Raw genomic sequence first — 18,065 nt, forward strand, 5'->3', positions numbered from 1 at the left:
CAAAATACATCAAATGCACTGCAAAATGAAGAAAGGAGTTAGAAAAGAGACAGTGATACTGTACATGATTAACTTCTTGGGAAAATTATCACTGATCACTTTCAAGGAGATTGGAAATTAGCTTCATTTGTTTGATTTTTCCAATTTTCAATTTTTTTCTCGGAAATTTCATTTTTTTTATCCACTTATTTTTTATTACTGAGTGTCATTAAAATAAACACATTCAATAATCAAAAACTAATCAAAGTAAACGTCTCGTTAGCAATTTAATGTTTTTGTACAACTCTTAAAAATCTATGTCGGTTATGAAGGTTTTCTTTTGTTTTAGAAAAGTATAACATTACATTTTTCAAATGAAAATAATAAATAAATAAAAATCTGCAATTTCACATTGCTTGCTCCATCTAACTCACCAACGAGTTACCAGGATTATTTCCTTTGTGTTGCATCATTCTTCTATTAATACAAGTGTTTGTAAAACAGTTGCTTTTCTTCTCTTCTTTTGCTTACAGACAGACAGACAGACAGGTCAGGTTACATCTCTTTGCAAAGTTAAAGACTGATGCAATGATACAGACCTTCATTTGATTGACCTGGCTTTATATCCATGGTCCTTAATGATATCTTTATTGTATCCATGGGCACTTTTAGCCATCAGTCTATAAAGTTTAATGGTTGCCCACTCTGGCTCCAAGAATAGATTTGACTAAAATCCCTCGCGCTTCCTGAGTCCCGTTTCTGACGAGTCATAGTCTCTGAAACACTGATGCAATAATGACAGGCATCAAGAAATTAACATAATAATTATAAACAAAAGAAATTACTAGCTTTTATTTAAAGTGGACGTATCTGACTATCAAATCCTTCGGAGGTTGTTGATGCACTCATCCTTGGATTGCTTTGCGCCAACAAAAGGAACACTGTGCACTGATGTGGGTTTATAAGAATACATACAGGTCAATAAGAGGTTCTGACGTTAACAGTGTAATGAACTGGGTGAGTTAATAACACCCAACAATCGAGCATTTTGACTTATCCAGTTTGTAGTTGAACTTAAACTGCAAAATCACTGCCAAGAATGAAAAATGGCAGTTTCGCGGAACGAGTCGACCAGAGGTCCCTGAGGTTGTTAGTGCAGTTTTGCAGGGTTACTGTAATGTAATAGTTCAAAATATTTAATAGGAAGTGGCTGGAATAATATAATATTTTGATTATTAAAGTTAGAACAAATGCTTGTATTCATATATTTTACTGCTCTCTAACCAGTGGTGTCCAAATGTTGTGTCTCGTGGGTCAAAATCAGCCAAGTTAAAAGTAGCCAAAGGGATGATTATTTTAAAAACTAAAATCACACACACACACACACACAAAAAAAGTATATATATATATATATATATATATATATATATATATATATATATATATTATATATATATATATATATATATATATATATATATATATATAATATATATCATTTTATCATTTATTTACTTTATATTCACTGAGGTTGAATTAATGAATTAGAAGCATATCTAGATGCACCAAAATCTGTTTGTGAGTGAAAATCTATGAATAGACCTGATCCATAAGGCATAGGAGAGTTATTGTGTACGATTTTGTCATAATTTTTTTTTTTTATTATTTGTGTGACTCAATAAAGTAAACTGGGTTTTATTTTTTCAGATTTTCTGTGTAAAACTGACAATTATCAAAGTAGCTTGCAGGAGTTTTGATAAGGCTGAAAAGTCGATGGCATTGGTTATCAGTGAGTTAGAGACGTTACCCTACATCACCCATGAAATATCATTTAGCTGCCCTGACGCCTAAATTCACAGGAACAGTTTGAGATCTGCTTCCGGTACCAGCTAGCTAACAGGATCTCAGTATGTTTAATTTTTCTCCGGTTCTGTATCGTGCCTACATTTGCTGCAGATATGTGCGTAACCGTTGGACAAAAATAAAGAAAAACGTGAAGTGGATAAAGTGTGAAACAGTGTGTAAATCCATCCACTTTGCATGGAATAATTTAACAATAAGACACCCAAATATCACAAGAAAGAAAGTGGGTGTTAAGATTAAAAAAAGAAAAAAAAACCCACATCGTTGTGGGTTGAAGGGTGAAATGTGCCACCAGGAAAAGGAATTTAATGGTATTCAATGAGCCAGTGAAGGCAAACGGTTTAATAGTGCATCAGCATGGCAGGAAGTTATATATTTCTCCTTACCCACAGACATCAACCACGGTTAAGCATATTATTATATTATGATTCAAAGCTTTGAAAATGTGCAGCACATGTCCCTCAGGGGAGAAAAAGAGCTGTGAAGAGAGAAATATGTGGGTTAAATTAGAGAGAGAGAGAAAGAAAGAGAGAGAGAGAGAAAATCAAACCTACTGGGATTCATGACAAAGGCAGGTCTTTACATGAAGACATGGAGGATTCGAGAATGATGTTGAGATTTAGAGTGTTAGAATCTTATTATGGTCAGCATTTGCAGAAAAAAATATGATTCTCGTGAATATCTTCAGTACCTGAAGCAAGTATGGAGCATAACATTAGAAATGTGTGGCAGGCATCAACCATTTGTACATCTTTACCTTCGAAATTAACTAAATAGTGTATTATTAAAGCGAGATCCAAGTTTTAAACTGCTTACAAACCTTGGATCGGCTTTTTTTTGTGTGTGTTTGTTTTTCATGTTTCCAGAATGCCACCGATCTTTATTGAACTAGAGCTTTCGAAAGAGCAGAGGTGGTTATGTGAAAACGTCTGAAATTTTGACAAAAAAATCAAATAAAATAAAAAAATCAGAATTTTATTGCACCAGACAGATCGAGGTCTGGTTACAGAAAAACATGTTGAGTTGAGAAACCATTTAAATAGAACCTGTCTGAAATAAAAAATAAAAAAAGTAGGTTTAAGATCAAAGGTCATTGACTTCTGAGCAGGGTTTCTGCACCATTTGCACAGCTATTCTCCACAATAACTACATATGGAGCCAAATAATTTTTCTCACTGCACTTAGTGACGTTCCCAATGTTCTACACATGTAGCGTAGATATGTGGTGAAAGTAATCCTATTTCTCGGCATGCCTTGTTCACAGTTTGTTATGCATAATTGAAAGAAATCTGTCAGCTGGTCTTCTGACTGAACCTTAAGCTTCATTGAGACTTACAGCGATAGATTTCCTCTATAACACTCCAACACTGCTACATGTAGATGTCATAATTACTCCCTCAGTTTATTTTATCTTTTATTTATTTTTTTGCATGTGTTCTGGAGTTATATAAGTTACTTCTTCTTTGACTTTTTACAAAATCTTCACCCGAGCTTGTGTTTCACCCTCATGTGCACATTTTAGTCACCCTTCCTCCCTGCATTAAAAAAGAAAAAAAGAAGAATTTTGAAGCCTCTGATCACACCCGTGATGTCACGGGGAAATTATAACGTGTCCTTCATCATGTTCCTTTCACCTCTGTCAGTCAGTATCTGATAATAGCTTAAGGCAATATTCCCTTTAATACCTGTTTTATGTCCGTGGATTTTTTTTATTTTTTTTTTAATCTTTCATTTCCCTGGACTCCACGCCGGCCCCTCCCCTCCGCTGCTTCCACACTGTCCTGTGCAGACAGTTTTCAGTGACCAAAAGGCAGGTGCTCCGTTCAGATTACTCTGCAGATGTCTCCGAGAGCGGCTGAATGACAGTTCCGCATCTCCGAGGCTCACGATTAAGACTCCAGAATCACAGCGGCGCCACGAAAGAGAATGAATCTGTCACACCCAGAGAGAGGCGGAGGGGAGGGGGGATAAATGTATGAATATGAAGAGGAATAAATGAGTTCGTTTTTGAAAGAAGATAGAAGTCAGTGGGAAATGTGGCAGTGAAAATAGATCTTGGAATCGTCCCAACTAAAAAAATGTGCAGCAACGTAGGAATCATAAAAGAATAAACATGTTTATGTCAAATAAATATATATTCAAGACAGAAGAAAAACAAAATAAACATAATATTGTACTGTGCTTGTCACTGTAAAAAATTTTAAATAAATTTTTCCATTTAATTTCTCATTTCATCTTTTTTTTTTTTATTCCTCAACAGATTTAATCCGCTCTACTCTGAGGATTTAGTGAATAAATCTGGTTACTATGGACCGTTTAATGTGCCGTATCAAATATTGTAAGAAGTCATGTGGAGCTGCATTTTTATGACACGTCATGTCATAAAAAATAAAATGACATGACGTGTCAAAAAAATTTTAAATGAAAGAAATTACCAAATGTATTCCTGTACTTTTACATATGTTGATGTGTATTATTAGGTAGGTTATCATTTCATTATCAGAATAGAAACTGTAACAGCACAGAAAGCTCCAGGACTACTTGATCAGTCATTGACATTTGGAGCAAAGGCGACATTATGCCATGTTTTGGAAGTGAGCATGTTACACAGCTCTGTAGTTTTTATATTAGCATTTAGCATGATAGGTTAGCATTGCTAACTGCAATTAGCAATCTCTGTTGCTTTTCCCTGTGAAATACTTTAGCAAACGTCAACCAAAAACATTTCCAAATCAAAAGTAGCCCGGAAAAGAATTGACCTGCTAACATTGCTCTTCTATTTAGGTTAAGTGGCTTAGAAAAAAAAGAAAACTGATCAGTTTTTCTTTTTTTTCTACTTTTGGAAATATTAGTTTAATTATGCTAGATGTAATGGATCTGGGGAGACGAGATAACAACTAGCAAAAGGTAGAAAATATCTCGTTTCTCAACACTGTCCACAACTTTATATCTGTCCATAGGTGAGTGCCAGTAAAACAGAAAATCATCTAAGACCAGAATCAAAAACATTTCCAATTTAAATTTTCTTGTGTTTTTGCTTAGTTTACTAAACATTATGTGTGTAATTATGAAGATTATGTCTTACTCTACCCGCGCTTGGAATAGATGTTTTTTGCCTCAAGTGCCACAACGTCATAAAACTCTTTAGGCTCAGAATTATCGCATCATTTTGGTCAACATCCCAGCTTTAAAAACCCCCTCCTTCACTTGCTCGCTTACTCCTGTGTTCCCTCGGAGATTCATCGCTTTTTCCTCAACCTGTGTCTTTACTTTCAGGCTGATGACTCTTCTCACACGGTTCCTTTGCTCTCACCTAAAGCAAGAGTTGAATATGCATGAGCTCAGCCTCGCAAACTGCTGCTCTCAGCGCTAAAGTCAGGAGGAAGACCAGCTCAGCAGAAGGGGGTGGGGTGGGATCAGAAAGAAAACTTATTGTAAGAGAAAGAGGGAAGAGCACGGTGGTGGCGAGGGGAGGCTGTGGGCTGGGGGGGGGGGGTCCATTGAAGAGAAAGCAAACATGTAAAGCAAGCAGTGATAGCTGCAGCTAACAAGCTAGCTTCCAGACCCAGTAGCTAACTCTGACATTCCCCTCCGAGTTCATGCAGCTGCTGTGTACTTGAGCGGGGAAGCACTCGGATATGTGCATGCAAGTGCTTTTGTGAGTGTCCGTCCATATAATTTTGCCAGAAGCCCTGGACAGTTGCCAGGCAACTGTGGCATGCTGCTCAGCACTCGACTGGGCAGCAGACGCTCGTATTGCTCGTGGTTTTGATAAGTAGCAGGGGTCGGCGCTGATGCACGACCAGGTCAGAGTCAAGCCAGACGATTGCTGGGATCTGACAACGAGCCTGTAAAGTGGGAGAGTGTAAACAATATCTTAATTGCGCGGATTGCTCCTTATGTTCCAGCAGCAACAGTGATATGATCAGAAGTAAGGAGAGATTTCTATTTTTGAACAGCCTATTCAACGAAGCTACGCAGGGCTTCGTGGAAAGCTGGAAGCAGCTGTGGTTTTTCATGAATTAGGTGGTCCTATTATCTCTTCATCCCAATTTAATCATGCTTTGTTTGGTTGTTTTGTTTTTTGTTTTTTGTGGGGTTTTTTTTTTATTCCTGATCGCTGCCTCGTTATCATTTTGGTTGAGGACATTGCTGAATCACTGCAGATTTTCTACTTAGCAAATTTGCAAGATATTAAAAGAACAGCCGCTTTCTTGACAATTAAAACGTAAAGGACTTTTGAAAAAATAAAAAGGATGTATTTGATTAATGTGTGACCAGATTAATCAAACTTGTTCAGGGTTAAAACGATGAAATGGCGGGAAGGGGAGAAAAAAAAAAGAAGGAGAAATAAAATGTTTAGCCCATCAGGACTAAACATTCCCACCATCATCACTTACAATAATCATTAATAATAAAACCCACTTCCTGCTGCTCTTCCTTTGTCATTCAAGCATGCTGATTGAACCATCTGTGCCTGTGTACTGTACTCTCCTGTTGTCCTACTTTTTTTTTTCAACTGCCCTTTAGAACATACTGTTTAATTCAGTCACTTGAGCTATCTGTGTCATCCCTAATTCCCAAACAAGAAAACTGCACTAGGGAGGAGGCATGTAATTTTTTCTTTTTCATTATGTTTTATTTAAGGTTTCAAACCGAGTTGTAACCGGCGTTACGTTTAATAAAACACTCCGAGCGCAGACAGAAGTGTATGTGCGTCTTAGAAACGAGCTGTTTATTCTATTCTCTTTGCTAAATACTAGAACAGTGAGAGATTCATTATAAAAAGCTTTTTTTTGAAGTCAGACATTTGCGCATACTATATAAATGGTGTTCCATTAAACCAAGCGGACAACTGGAAAACTCATCTTCGTCATCATCCACTTGTTGCCTGATGTTCTACATTGTGAATGAGACTTGTGTTTGACTGGTTAGACATAAACATTTTTCTCACTGCTACTGATTTACAGTTGAAGACGCCATCATACATATTTTTTCAAAAACCAGCCATCCTCTGGGCAAAGGAAGCTCTGATTTCTCCAGCGCGTTTAACACAAGTCGGCCTGATCTTCTTGGTCAGAAAATCCAGAAGACATGGGGGGGAGGCCTCAACGTCTGCTAGATATATTACCACCTAACAAACAAGCCGCAGCTTGTGAGACTGAAGAGTTGCTTGTCTGACAAGACGGCCAGCAGCACAAACGCACCAACAGTTTGACTATTAAACATAAAGAACATTTTAGTTGTAGTTTTTCCAGGAACACATATTTCTGATTTGATTTAATTTATAAAATGGAACAAGTGAAAAACTGACACCCCTAGAATGAGGCAGAGATCAAGCCAACACCAACTGGTCAGTGTCAAAGAAACACTATTTATAATTGTTATCAGTTTTGCACACTCCCACACATGTGCATGCTCTTACAGTTATATTTATACAGCTCTGACTCATGAGTCCTGTTTTTTTAGATTTTTTTTTTTTTTACACATGTTAAGCAACTATGTATTTTTGGCATTATGCTCATGGCACCAGTCTGCTGTTAGCTTATAAATCAATTATGTTTTCATCTCTTTAAAAATGGAAGCGATGATATCAGCCTTCTTCCTACAGCGTCAAGCGGAGAGTTTGACAATCAATGTGCTTTCATTAAATTGCCTTAAATATACAGAAACAGATGATTATATGATTAATAAAAAGGAGCCTAATTTTACCCCTGAGTCATGGAAACCATCAGTGGGCTTAGGTTAAATGCTGAGACCCCCAAAAATGAGCTCAGGCAGGCTGTGAGAATAACATTTGTTCATAAAATTGGAGTTTGCCAATAAATTTAAATGGAATTTTCATTTATTATATTTTGTAACTAAATGAATCTTCCAAGACGATGAAATTCATCTGCAAACGGATCACGGCACTTTCAGGTTTTAAACACTCCAAATGTTATGCAGCTGCCTTCAACAGGGACAAACTCCTGACACACAGTATAAGTCTGTGTGGTAGTAAAAATGCTAACTTGACTTTATTATGTCATGCTGGATTTGTAACAGGTAATTGTTTTGATGATTTCTTTAATCAAGTGGAAAAAGTTGTCCAAACGTAAGGTATTGCCGGAACATCTCAAATCAGATTTGAGTCTGGGCTTTGACTAGACCTGTCCTAAACACCCTTTGGAGCCACTGAGAGGTGGAGTTGCTGTCATGCTTTGGATCGTTTTCCTGCTGCATACAACCCAATTCTTTATAGGGGTGATCGTCAAAAACTGACACTTGATGGATATTCTGTTGTAGAGCATGTGATGAATTTGAACCTGTAGTTATATATATATATATATATATATATATATATATATATATATATATATATATATAATATATATATATATATATATATATATATATATATATATATATATATATATATATAATTTAATTTGTGTTGTTTGGCCGTTACTATTAGAGTGATTTTTTGACTCACAGTTGATCACGGTTTTATGAATAAGGAACGTTGATAAATTATATTTATCTATATTTTAACAATAACTAATGGATGTAAAACAACAACATAAATGTATTCCGATTGATAATTCTGTTAACATTGTGGTGGAAGCGTTGAGTAATGAAAGCTATCACAGTAAGCCGTTGGCAGGACGAAAACCGTTGGGACATCATTAGCCATGCACCCAAGGCCACCGACTGAATTGACATAAATTCATATTACCCCTTAAATCATGACCAGATTACTCTTGCCTCACATAATGAAGATGAGGACTCGCCGTGCTATTTGTGATGATATATTAGGTCCAAATCGAAGCTAAAACCTTGTGTCACTTCGCTTGCCCCTGGCATCAGTCATGGTCAAAGCTGTGAGAACGAAGACCCTCACAGGAAGTGGCACAATTAGTGCAGCTCATCAGCAAATGCCAGGACAGGAAGTGGCCAAATCAAACATGGTGTCTTCTCATTATTGCCGCAACCGCTCTGAGGAGAATTCCCATCCAGTTTAGAGAAATCATTTTCCATGTGCTACTGTCAGAGAATAATAATAGGCTTTGGAGGAAAAAAAAATAACGCCACATTTGTCACTGCATGGGCAAAATAACTTTGAACCAATGCAAAGTACTGTAATGTAGTCGGGAAAAGAACGAGGCATTCTGTTTGTGTGCGCGGCTCGCATTATATTCGGTTTATTTTTCTCTTGTTGTGGGCGTGCACCTGCTGCGTAAATGTGTGCCCAGGAAGAAGGTGAAACACGCCTCCCGTGTCTCTCCTCCCCTCACTGCTAACATATATATTTTCATTTCAAACTGTGTCGTGTTTCCAGAGAAATTTGGTAATTTCGCAAGGTTTTTTTGTGTGAAGTCTCTTCAGAGAGGCAGGGGCGTCGTTGTCCATGAAAATGACAGGCGCAGCCTCCTGCTTCTGTGGGATCATTCAGAAAGTGAAAAAAAATAATACAAAAATTTGTCTAACTTGTGTGACTGAATTTCCAACACACTCCTCAATTCACGCGTAACCTGCGTCTTCTGTCTCTGTTTCTTCTTGTTTACCCTGCAGGATTTCTGAGCACGGGGGACCAATCTGCTAAGGGGAACTATGGTTTGCTGGACCAGATCCAAGCTCTGCGCTGGCTCAATGAAAACATTGAGCACTTTGGAGGAGACCCAGAGAGAATCACGATCTTTGGCTCCGGAGCCGGTGCTGCCTGTGTAAACCTTCTCATCCTGTCCCATCATTCTGAGGGTAAATTTCTTTTAGCATCGCGGCCATGCCGCTCGTCAAAGGACATTAGCGTTTTGGAAGAGGGTTTCATTTCTGGGTGTCGTAATTGTTTTATTTATCGTCCGGCGTACAACCGATCAACATATTTGTCAATGGAATAAAATGGATGTGATTTTTCCCCCGGATAGTGTTTTACTGTCAGCCCCACCGCTCCTGTGTCAAACCTTTTCCTTTTTCTTTTTTTTTTTTTTTGCTGCAGTGACAGCTGGAGATATTTTTGGGTGTGTGTCTCTCCCTGCTTTGCACGTTCACAAACTGAGCGTTTCGTCAGCTCGTCGTTTCAACAAATACCCCACAGATCAGTCAGATTGCGGAGATGTACGGTCAGTGTTCAGATCTCGCCACAGACCCTCAAATAAATTTGGGCCTAGACTTAGACCGGACCGCTTTGATGTGCTAATAATAACTCGTTTTATTTTTAGGCGCCTTTTGTAGTCACTCAAGGATGCCGAACGAGAACAAGAAGTTAAAGACGAGAAGTGCATCGAGAGAAAACAGGGAAGCTGGATAGTGCAATAAAAACAAAATAAAACGCAGGGTGATGTGTTGCTACTTCTCTGCCATGTGCAGTTCTCTTTGGTCGCATCCGAGAAGGGCACCTTGTAGCGCATGTTTGGCTTGTCCTTTTGATGGCCCGTGATAAACTGCAAATAGAACATTCTCTCACTGGTACTCATCCATAAAAGCTAGCTTTGTGGAGTGTGTGATTGAAAGTTGTCCTTGCAACAGGCTTTCCCGCCTAATTTCTACAACTCTCCAAAGTTACCATAGGCCTCTTGGCGCTCCTTCCTCCCCAGTCTAAGCTTTCCAGTTAGCTTAGACAGAAGACCATGTCTCCGTTGGTTTGCAGTTATGTGGCGCTCTTTAAATATTCCAGTCATTAAACGAAGCCCTGGGAGAAAGGCAGTGGCTCAAAGAGGCAGCCATTTGTCCTGTAAGTTCAAACCTCGCTCGTTTCAGGGGTTTTTTTTTATTTGCTCAACAAAGTAGAAATTATGCATCATTCTGTATTGGTCTAGTCAGTGACATCTGCACATAAAAAAGATCAACATGTATAAACTTTATTTTTTTTTCTTCTTGTAAGCATCTAAGATATCTAAAAATGATTTTCAAGTTTTGCTGAACAGCTAAAGTTCTCCCCTTTTCAGATTAAACAGACCAATCTGCAGTTCAATCTCATCCGTTTTATTCCGTGGAAGAGAAGCTATAGCTCTGCTCTTTTAGCAAGGGAGTCACAAGCTCACACAAATAAACACACACACAGCCACCATAACTAGATAGCATGAGAAGAAAACACAACAAAGACAAATATGTAGTTGAGATCATCACTGTGATTACTTCCCGTAGAGGAAGTAGGCAAAATAGCCTTTACTTCCTTTAAATTCAATTTGCTGACACATATTTTGAATGAATCTATTCTTTGCAACACTTTGTTCATCCTGAACCCAAACAAGCTCTGAATGCATCTGACCCATGACATGACTCAGATGCCGGGCTTCCCTTCAATCTCCAACTGGGAGTCGTCGTCATATATGCTGCCTGATAAATAATTAATCTGAAAACATAATGCAGCTGAATAAAACGATATCCATGTCGGCTCAACGTGACTGAGTTCGGCTGCGGACCAAAACACCCGTAAGTCGTCTCTGTTGCTCCCGAGAGCTTCGTGATGGGGCGTTTACACTCAGGAGTTCTGGTTTTATCTCTTCTCTAACAAACAGACACATGAGGTTTTTGAAGCCAAAATCTGAAACTTTTATGAGTTCACTCAAAAGAATCACTTAGTTCAAGACGCAATCCGGTTCAATTTTTCCTTTTATTTTAGTTGCTTCTAAGTAGGCAGGCTTTCTTGTAATCATTTTAAAGGTAAGAAGTAATTTCACATTTCATCTAAAACTCTTTGATTTTACATTTAAATTTATGCATATGAGGAGGATGAACATTTTGTGGGTATTTCTATAAAGTACGTTTCTCCCAAATCCAAACAATACAAATATTTTTAATGGAATCACATATTTGCAAAGTATCACTATCGACCTAAATCAGGGGTGTCAAGAATGTACTGATAAAACCCGTAAAATTGCTAAAAAATATTAATAAATAGCTTTTTCCGCATTCAGTGAGTGCTTCTTAAAATGAAACAATATTCTATATCTTTTCACATTGATTAAACAATAAAAAAAAAATCCATCCACTTTTTATTCATCGCTGTGTTGGTCACAGACTATAACTTCACATCAAATAATACTGGGGGAGCAGTCACTTAAATCCAATGTTTTCGGCCAAATCTGAGGGAGAAATGAAATCACAAAAAGAATATGGGGATCTGTTGATTTTGTGTGAATTTTGCAGATTTGTGAAAAGCTGGAGGGAATTATTGAGGCTCTAGACGAGAGAGCCACATAAAAAGCTACAGCGGGCCACATTTGGCTCCCAGGCCTTGAGTTGGACACATGTGAGCTAAATAATTAAAAAAGCAATGTTTAATAAAATAGGTAAAACAGCTTTCAGACTATTTGGTTGAGTAAGACTGATTGGTGTTGGGCTCAATAAGGGGAATGATGTGTGTTTGTGTTGGACTCTGGGGCACAATGGTTACTATAAACATACAACTTTTGAGAATTTTCTGCAGTGGTCTTAAGTTTTTTTTGTTTTGTTTTCTCAAAGCTGTTTATTACTCTGTACACTGAGCGTGCAGGACTCAAGTGCAAATTCTTTAAATGAGTGCACTTTATTGGCTAATGAAACAGAAGGTTAGAAGATACACAGTATATGATGGACTGAAATAAAGTTTCTTATTTCATAAACTGATGAAGCACAATCTTCCTTTGAGTTATTAGGTAATCAGATACCCAGAGAGGGGAGAAGTGTCTGTAACAGCTGCAGGAAATTACTTGGTCAGCAATGTCAGTCCAACAAATTACATTCAATCTCCTTGGTAACCCATAAAACATGTGACATCTAAACTTTTATTGTCAGATGGAAGGTCGGAGTATCCACTAGTTTCATTGGTACTTTGGGTTTCAACCCATATCCAACACAGCGTCCTTGTATCACTCAGGATGAAGGACGTTCAGCTTGGTTATCGGTAACTACTTCTCCTCCACAATAGATTTTATGTTTTATTGTAATAGAAAGTTGTAGCTGAAACTATTTTGTTCCAACCAAAAGTTGAAAAGTGAAAATAGTAACCCGTCATTTTTGCACTATGTGGCTCCAAGTTGAGGAATAAGTCCATTCAAAAAGACAAACTTCACAAAAAAATAAAATAAAATAAATTCTTTCTAGCGCTCGGTCCACTTTGAGTTGTGTTATTCAGAGAAGTGAGCCGGCAATCACAAAGTAAAGCATCATTTCTCTCCGTGCTATTACTTGTCTATGAACGGCCTAAAATAAACTATAAAACTGGGTTTTGTTGAGTAAATTTATACTCTTGAAATGGATGGATGAAATTTAGGGAATGAAACTGACAGCTTCTCATTTCTGAAATTCCCACCAGATGTTTGTCCACTAATCCTCTCATGTGACAGTGTTTGCTGGAGCTGAGAGTCAGAGAGAGAGAGAGAGAATGTTGCTCTAAACTTTCAGATTATTACTTCACTGTTAACCTTCACACTGAGTCAGTGACCCAGGACAGATTAATAAAATTTATCTGCAAAACGAAGCGAGTCCTCTGCGCGATCAAGAGGGAAGGAATGCTCACAATAATCTTTAAAAAAAATACGATTGTAGCTCTGGTTGTTTGGGATTGTGAACATTCACTGCAATCTCAAGTCTTTAGCTGCTTCTAACTAGTTATTTTTTGTTTTGCCTTGAATTTAACTCCATTTATCTTCCCATCAACTTTGACCAGCCTCCTTTCAGAAAAGGCCTTCCTACAGCATGATGCTGCCACCATCTGGTCTAACAGTAAGGATGGCGCGTTCAGGATGATGTACATTGTTGTTTTTCCACATCTTTGCTGTCACGTAAAATTTAAAACTTTAGACCTGCGGTCTGTGAATTTACACCACTGTGGCTCTTACAAACATTTTTCCCCTTAATTGTATTGAGTGGAATCAGAGTAGAAGAGGGCTGAATATCAATGAATGTAGCATTTCTTTTAAAAAGGATTTTTAGTTTTGTCAAACTGACAGTTATATTTGCTTTTACTTTACAAGTATGGATTACTTTCTTCGTCTGTCACATAAAATCCTGATCACGTTCAGTAAAGATGAAAGCTGTTGCTTGAGAAACTTCTGCGAGCGTTCACGTAGACACACTTTTGCGAGCTCAGGTTTGTTTTTTCATGTCAAAGTGTCAGTGATGATTTACCTTAAACCTGAGTAGTTTTGGAAAACAGCAGCGCCAATTTTTTATTTTATTTTATTTTTTTACAGTTCTTGCTTTGCACAAACAAATGAAAGGAGTACCGCATGAATTTGCTCGTTTGAACGTCAGCTGTAACAGAGCAGAGTGCAGCAGAGAGTTTTTCTCGTTCTTTTTTTTTTTTTAAAGTACAGCATGTTACGTGTTTGCAGAGGAGAGACGAGATAAAGGAGCGGGGTTGGAGCTGCAGCTGAGATTCTTCCTTAATTGATTTCACAGGGAGAGGAGCGGGGGTGGGGCACATGCAGAATATGAGGGTGGGGTGAAGGGGGGTGGGGGGGCTTAATTATTAATGACAGAATCTGCAGATAAAACAGAGGGACAGCAAGTCTTTTTACATAACAGTGCATCGGTGCAACAGTGCGAGGAGTTCTCGCTGCCTTTTCAGTCTTTCTCGCTTCATCCAACCGGCCCACAGCTGGGTACGGAGTTCGTCACTGTTTTTCTCGCTGCCGACTCTTGCTGCATGTCATGGAAAACACTCCATTTTTTTTCTCACTAATGTTCATAATGATCTTCTCCAGCTGTTAAAAGCAGCATGTGAAGCTTCTCAGCACGCTTTGTACATTATAGCCTTCAATTGTTCCTTCTCCAGGATATGCATTATTTAAAGCACTCACACTGGAAGGACTTAAAGGCCTTCTTAGTTGCCAAACAAATGGAAGGGGAAAAAAATGCTACTCAGGAGAGCATACATGTTGCATGTGTATTAATCTCTGGTTTTGTTTTGTGCAGGCCTGTTCCAGAGGGCCATCGCTCAGAGCGGCTCAGCCATCTCCAGCTGGTCGGTCAACTACCGACCTCTGCCCTACACCAAGATTCTGGCCAAGAAGGTGGGCTGCACCCTGGGGGACATGGCAGAGCTGGTGGACTGTCTGCGGCGGAAGAGTTTCCGGGAGCTGGTGGACCAAGACATTCAGCCCGCCCGCTACCACATCGCCTTCGGGCCCGTGGTGGACGGGGACGTGGTGCCGGACGACCCGGAGATCCTCATGCAGCAGGTTGATGATGACTTCCTAATGTCTGGAAGGATCCTACAGAACCGTGGCAGATTCTTGCCATTCCTTTTACAATTTGTGTATTTAGATCACTGTCCTGTGTTCTTCAGGGTGAGTTCCTCAACTATGACATACTGCTGGGCGTCAACCAGGGAGAAGGCCTGAAGTTTGTGGATGACAGTGAAGGAGAAGACGGGATCTCCGCAGCTTCGTTCGACTACACGATTTCAAACTTTGTGGACAATCTATATGGATACCCTGATGGTCAGATCACAATCTCTCTTGCTTTATCGCGACTAACTAGTTCCACGCTGATATCTGTCTCTTTTCCACAGTTCTGCAGTTTTTTCATTCCAAATATTAAAATCAAAATGCAGAGATCTATAAAAAAAACTTGTCATATGTTAGCATAAATAATTTGAATGCATTTTCTTAAGCAGCATCTTATCAGTCTCTCACAATCAGAGAAATGTTGACTCCAATAACATTTCCCAAGATCAGTTGTTTTTGTTCACCTCCATATAGCTCGTCGTCGTAGTATCCGTTCTTTTTCAGATATTCTGCAGGAGATTTGCTTTAGTCCTTGAGATCATTGTCCTTTTGTTAACTTTCTCTTCCCCAGTGGTTCTAGAGCTGGTGCTTATTCTGCTAAGTATTCAAGTGTTTTAATTCATCTCTACATTTTTTCTTCCGAAGAAGTCAGTTTTCTTGCTTAATTTTGTCACAATGCGCCTTTTTTAAAATTTGTGCCTACAACAATATCAACACGTCAACAAAAATGCGAGTCTTGAAGTGAGGGTTATGTGTGTAAAATGCCAGCTCTTGCGATCCAAAATGAAATAAAATGATGGATGGATGGATGGATGGATGGATGGATGGATGGATGGATGGATGGATGGATGGATGGATGGATGGATGGATGGATGGATGGATGGATGGATGGATGGATGGATGGATGGATGGATGGATGGATGGAATACATCTTTTACTGCAATGATATATTTTTACTGCAATGATATATTATTATGGCAATAAAATATTGGTGCAGTAATATTTTATTTACTGCAATAAAATATTTTTTTATTGTAGTGCCAATAAAAAATATTTTTGGGCTGAATTTTTTAGAGCAGCTTCAAACAACAAGTGATGTTTGGAAACGCTTCAGAAAACTAATCAGATCAGCAACAGCAGTACCCTTAAACGAGTATCACACACACTCGAAGCCAGATTTATTAACCCCAATTGACAATGTTAAAAGACTGATGCTGTTAAAGTTGGCATTTCTGGATTGAATCGCCCAATTTTGCTACTGAACAGATGGCCTGACATTTAATGTTAGGAAATACAGAGAGTTATATTTTGCAAAGTAAGCTCAAATCATCAACTATCCACCACCGTGTTTAACTTTTAATAGGCTGGATGGTTCCCAAATGTCTCGACTCTATTCCTGTCACAGCAAAATAAATGTTTTCATAAGTTTTGTGGTTTGTTTCAATCCAGCGCTGTACTGCCACCAACTTTTTTAAAAAGAAAAGTTTTTCTCCTGCCTATTGTTTCAACTTTCGAGCAAACTTCACCACAGTCTTCCAGTGTTTTGTTCACAATCCTCACCCTTTAACAAGCTATTTCAGATCAATACATTTACTGCATATTTGATACTTTTCCTTATTATGATTTATCTACCTCCATTTTACAATGAGAAACATGTTGTTACAGCTGTATTACATGATTGCTTACATCGAATTAATTTTGTTTTTTTGCCAAGGTAAAGATATCCTAAGGGAGACCATAAAGTTCATGTACACAGACTGGGCCGACAGGGACAACAGCGACATGCGCAGGAAGACCCTGCTGGCTTTGTTCACAGACCACCAGTGGGTGGCCCCGGCCGTCGCCACGGCCAAGCTTCATGCAGAGTTCCAGTCGCCCGTCTACTTCTACACGTTTCACCACCACTGTCAGACGGAGGCACGGCCGGACTGGGCGGACGCCGCTCACGGAGACGAGATCCCGTATGTGTTCGGGATTCCCATGGTGGGAGCCACTGATCTTTTCCCCTGTAACTTCTCCAAGAACGACATAATGCTCAGCGCGGTGGTCATGACCTACTGGACCAACTTCGCAAAGACAGGGTAGGTAAAAGACCGAAATGTAGAAAGATCGAGGTACATAATACCACGTTTATAGCTTATTGACTAACCCTGTGAAGGTGTGGAAAGAGTCAGGGCAATAAAATCACTCATCAGATGTTTCGGAATCATTTCTGTGAAGATTTGGTCACAGGTCACTGGTTTTGGAGATTTTCTTTTTACCCAAAATATTAAACTCTTTGCAAGAGCAAGTTTTGGAGATGTTTTTATCATCGTCTTCATGAAGTCCCTTAACATGCTTAATGATAGAAAACACATCAACCTTCATTGAGGTTTTTGTTTGCATTTCCAGTTGTTTGAAACTTATTTTGCTGCTCCCACTTTAAATTTAGGTGCTAATACTTATGAATGGTGCTGCGTGTTACACTAATGTGATGTCAGTGGAAGATGAGCTTAGCTGCAAAACTGATATTCTGTTGGATCTCATGAGGAAGAGAACCTCTTTATGATTAAACACTTCGCATTAACTCTGGATTTTATTCATGTTTCCCACTAATTTTTTTTTTAATATATATATATAATCGACTTTTCCCATGCCGTTCGTTTCTTTCTAATCACTTTGGCAACACATGCCAACACGAACAAGCATTGATGTACTCGATACCCTAAAAAGCGTGGGACAGCTGTTTCCTGGAATACTTCATAATTATGCAGATAACACTTTGCGGCACTTTCCTTTGAAGTCAAGTCTTGTTCGAATTCTGAGCATTTCATTTGTGTAACACTTTAATCAGTCAATCGCGTGGCAGGACTACAGCTAATGACATCATGGATGTACAGGCACATAATCAGGAGCTTCTGTTAAGATTCTTGTCAGAACCAGGCATGCATGATCAGATCTGCTACCGCTTACTGCGTTACTCAGAGATTTATAACATATTGATATCTTTGTGTCTAATTAGTTCTCAATCAGGTCTTAAGCCCAAATACA

General features: G+C 38.7%; 1 protein-coding gene across 2 annotated transcripts in view; it reads left to right on the plus strand.

The window, feature by feature from the left end:
- nlgn2b (neuroligin 2b) overlaps window positions 1–18,065 on the plus strand; it is a 73,668-nt gene that overhangs the window by 52,733 nt on the left and 2,870 nt on the right. Inside the window, exons 5-8 of one of the 2 annotated variants that reach the window (XM_055043807.1) lie at window positions 9,394–9,579; window positions 14,722–14,987; window positions 15,095–15,248; window positions 16,750–17,116. In XM_055043807.1, coding sequence (XP_054899782.1) covers window positions 9,394–9,579; window positions 14,722–14,987; window positions 15,095–15,248; window positions 16,750–17,116 — 973 coding nt within the window. The remainder of the gene's footprint in view (window positions 1–9,393; window positions 9,580–14,721; window positions 14,988–15,094; window positions 15,249–16,749; window positions 17,117–18,065) is intronic. The other variant, XM_055043808.1, reaches the window with a different exon arrangement.

This window comes from Poeciliopsis prolifica, unplaced genomic scaffold (assembly GCF_027474105.1).
Source record: "Poeciliopsis prolifica strain line A6 unplaced genomic scaffold, Auburn_PproV2 SCAFFOLD019, whole genome shotgun sequence".
Taxonomy (NCBI): Eukaryota; Metazoa; Chordata; class Actinopteri; order Cyprinodontiformes; family Poeciliidae; genus Poeciliopsis; species Poeciliopsis prolifica.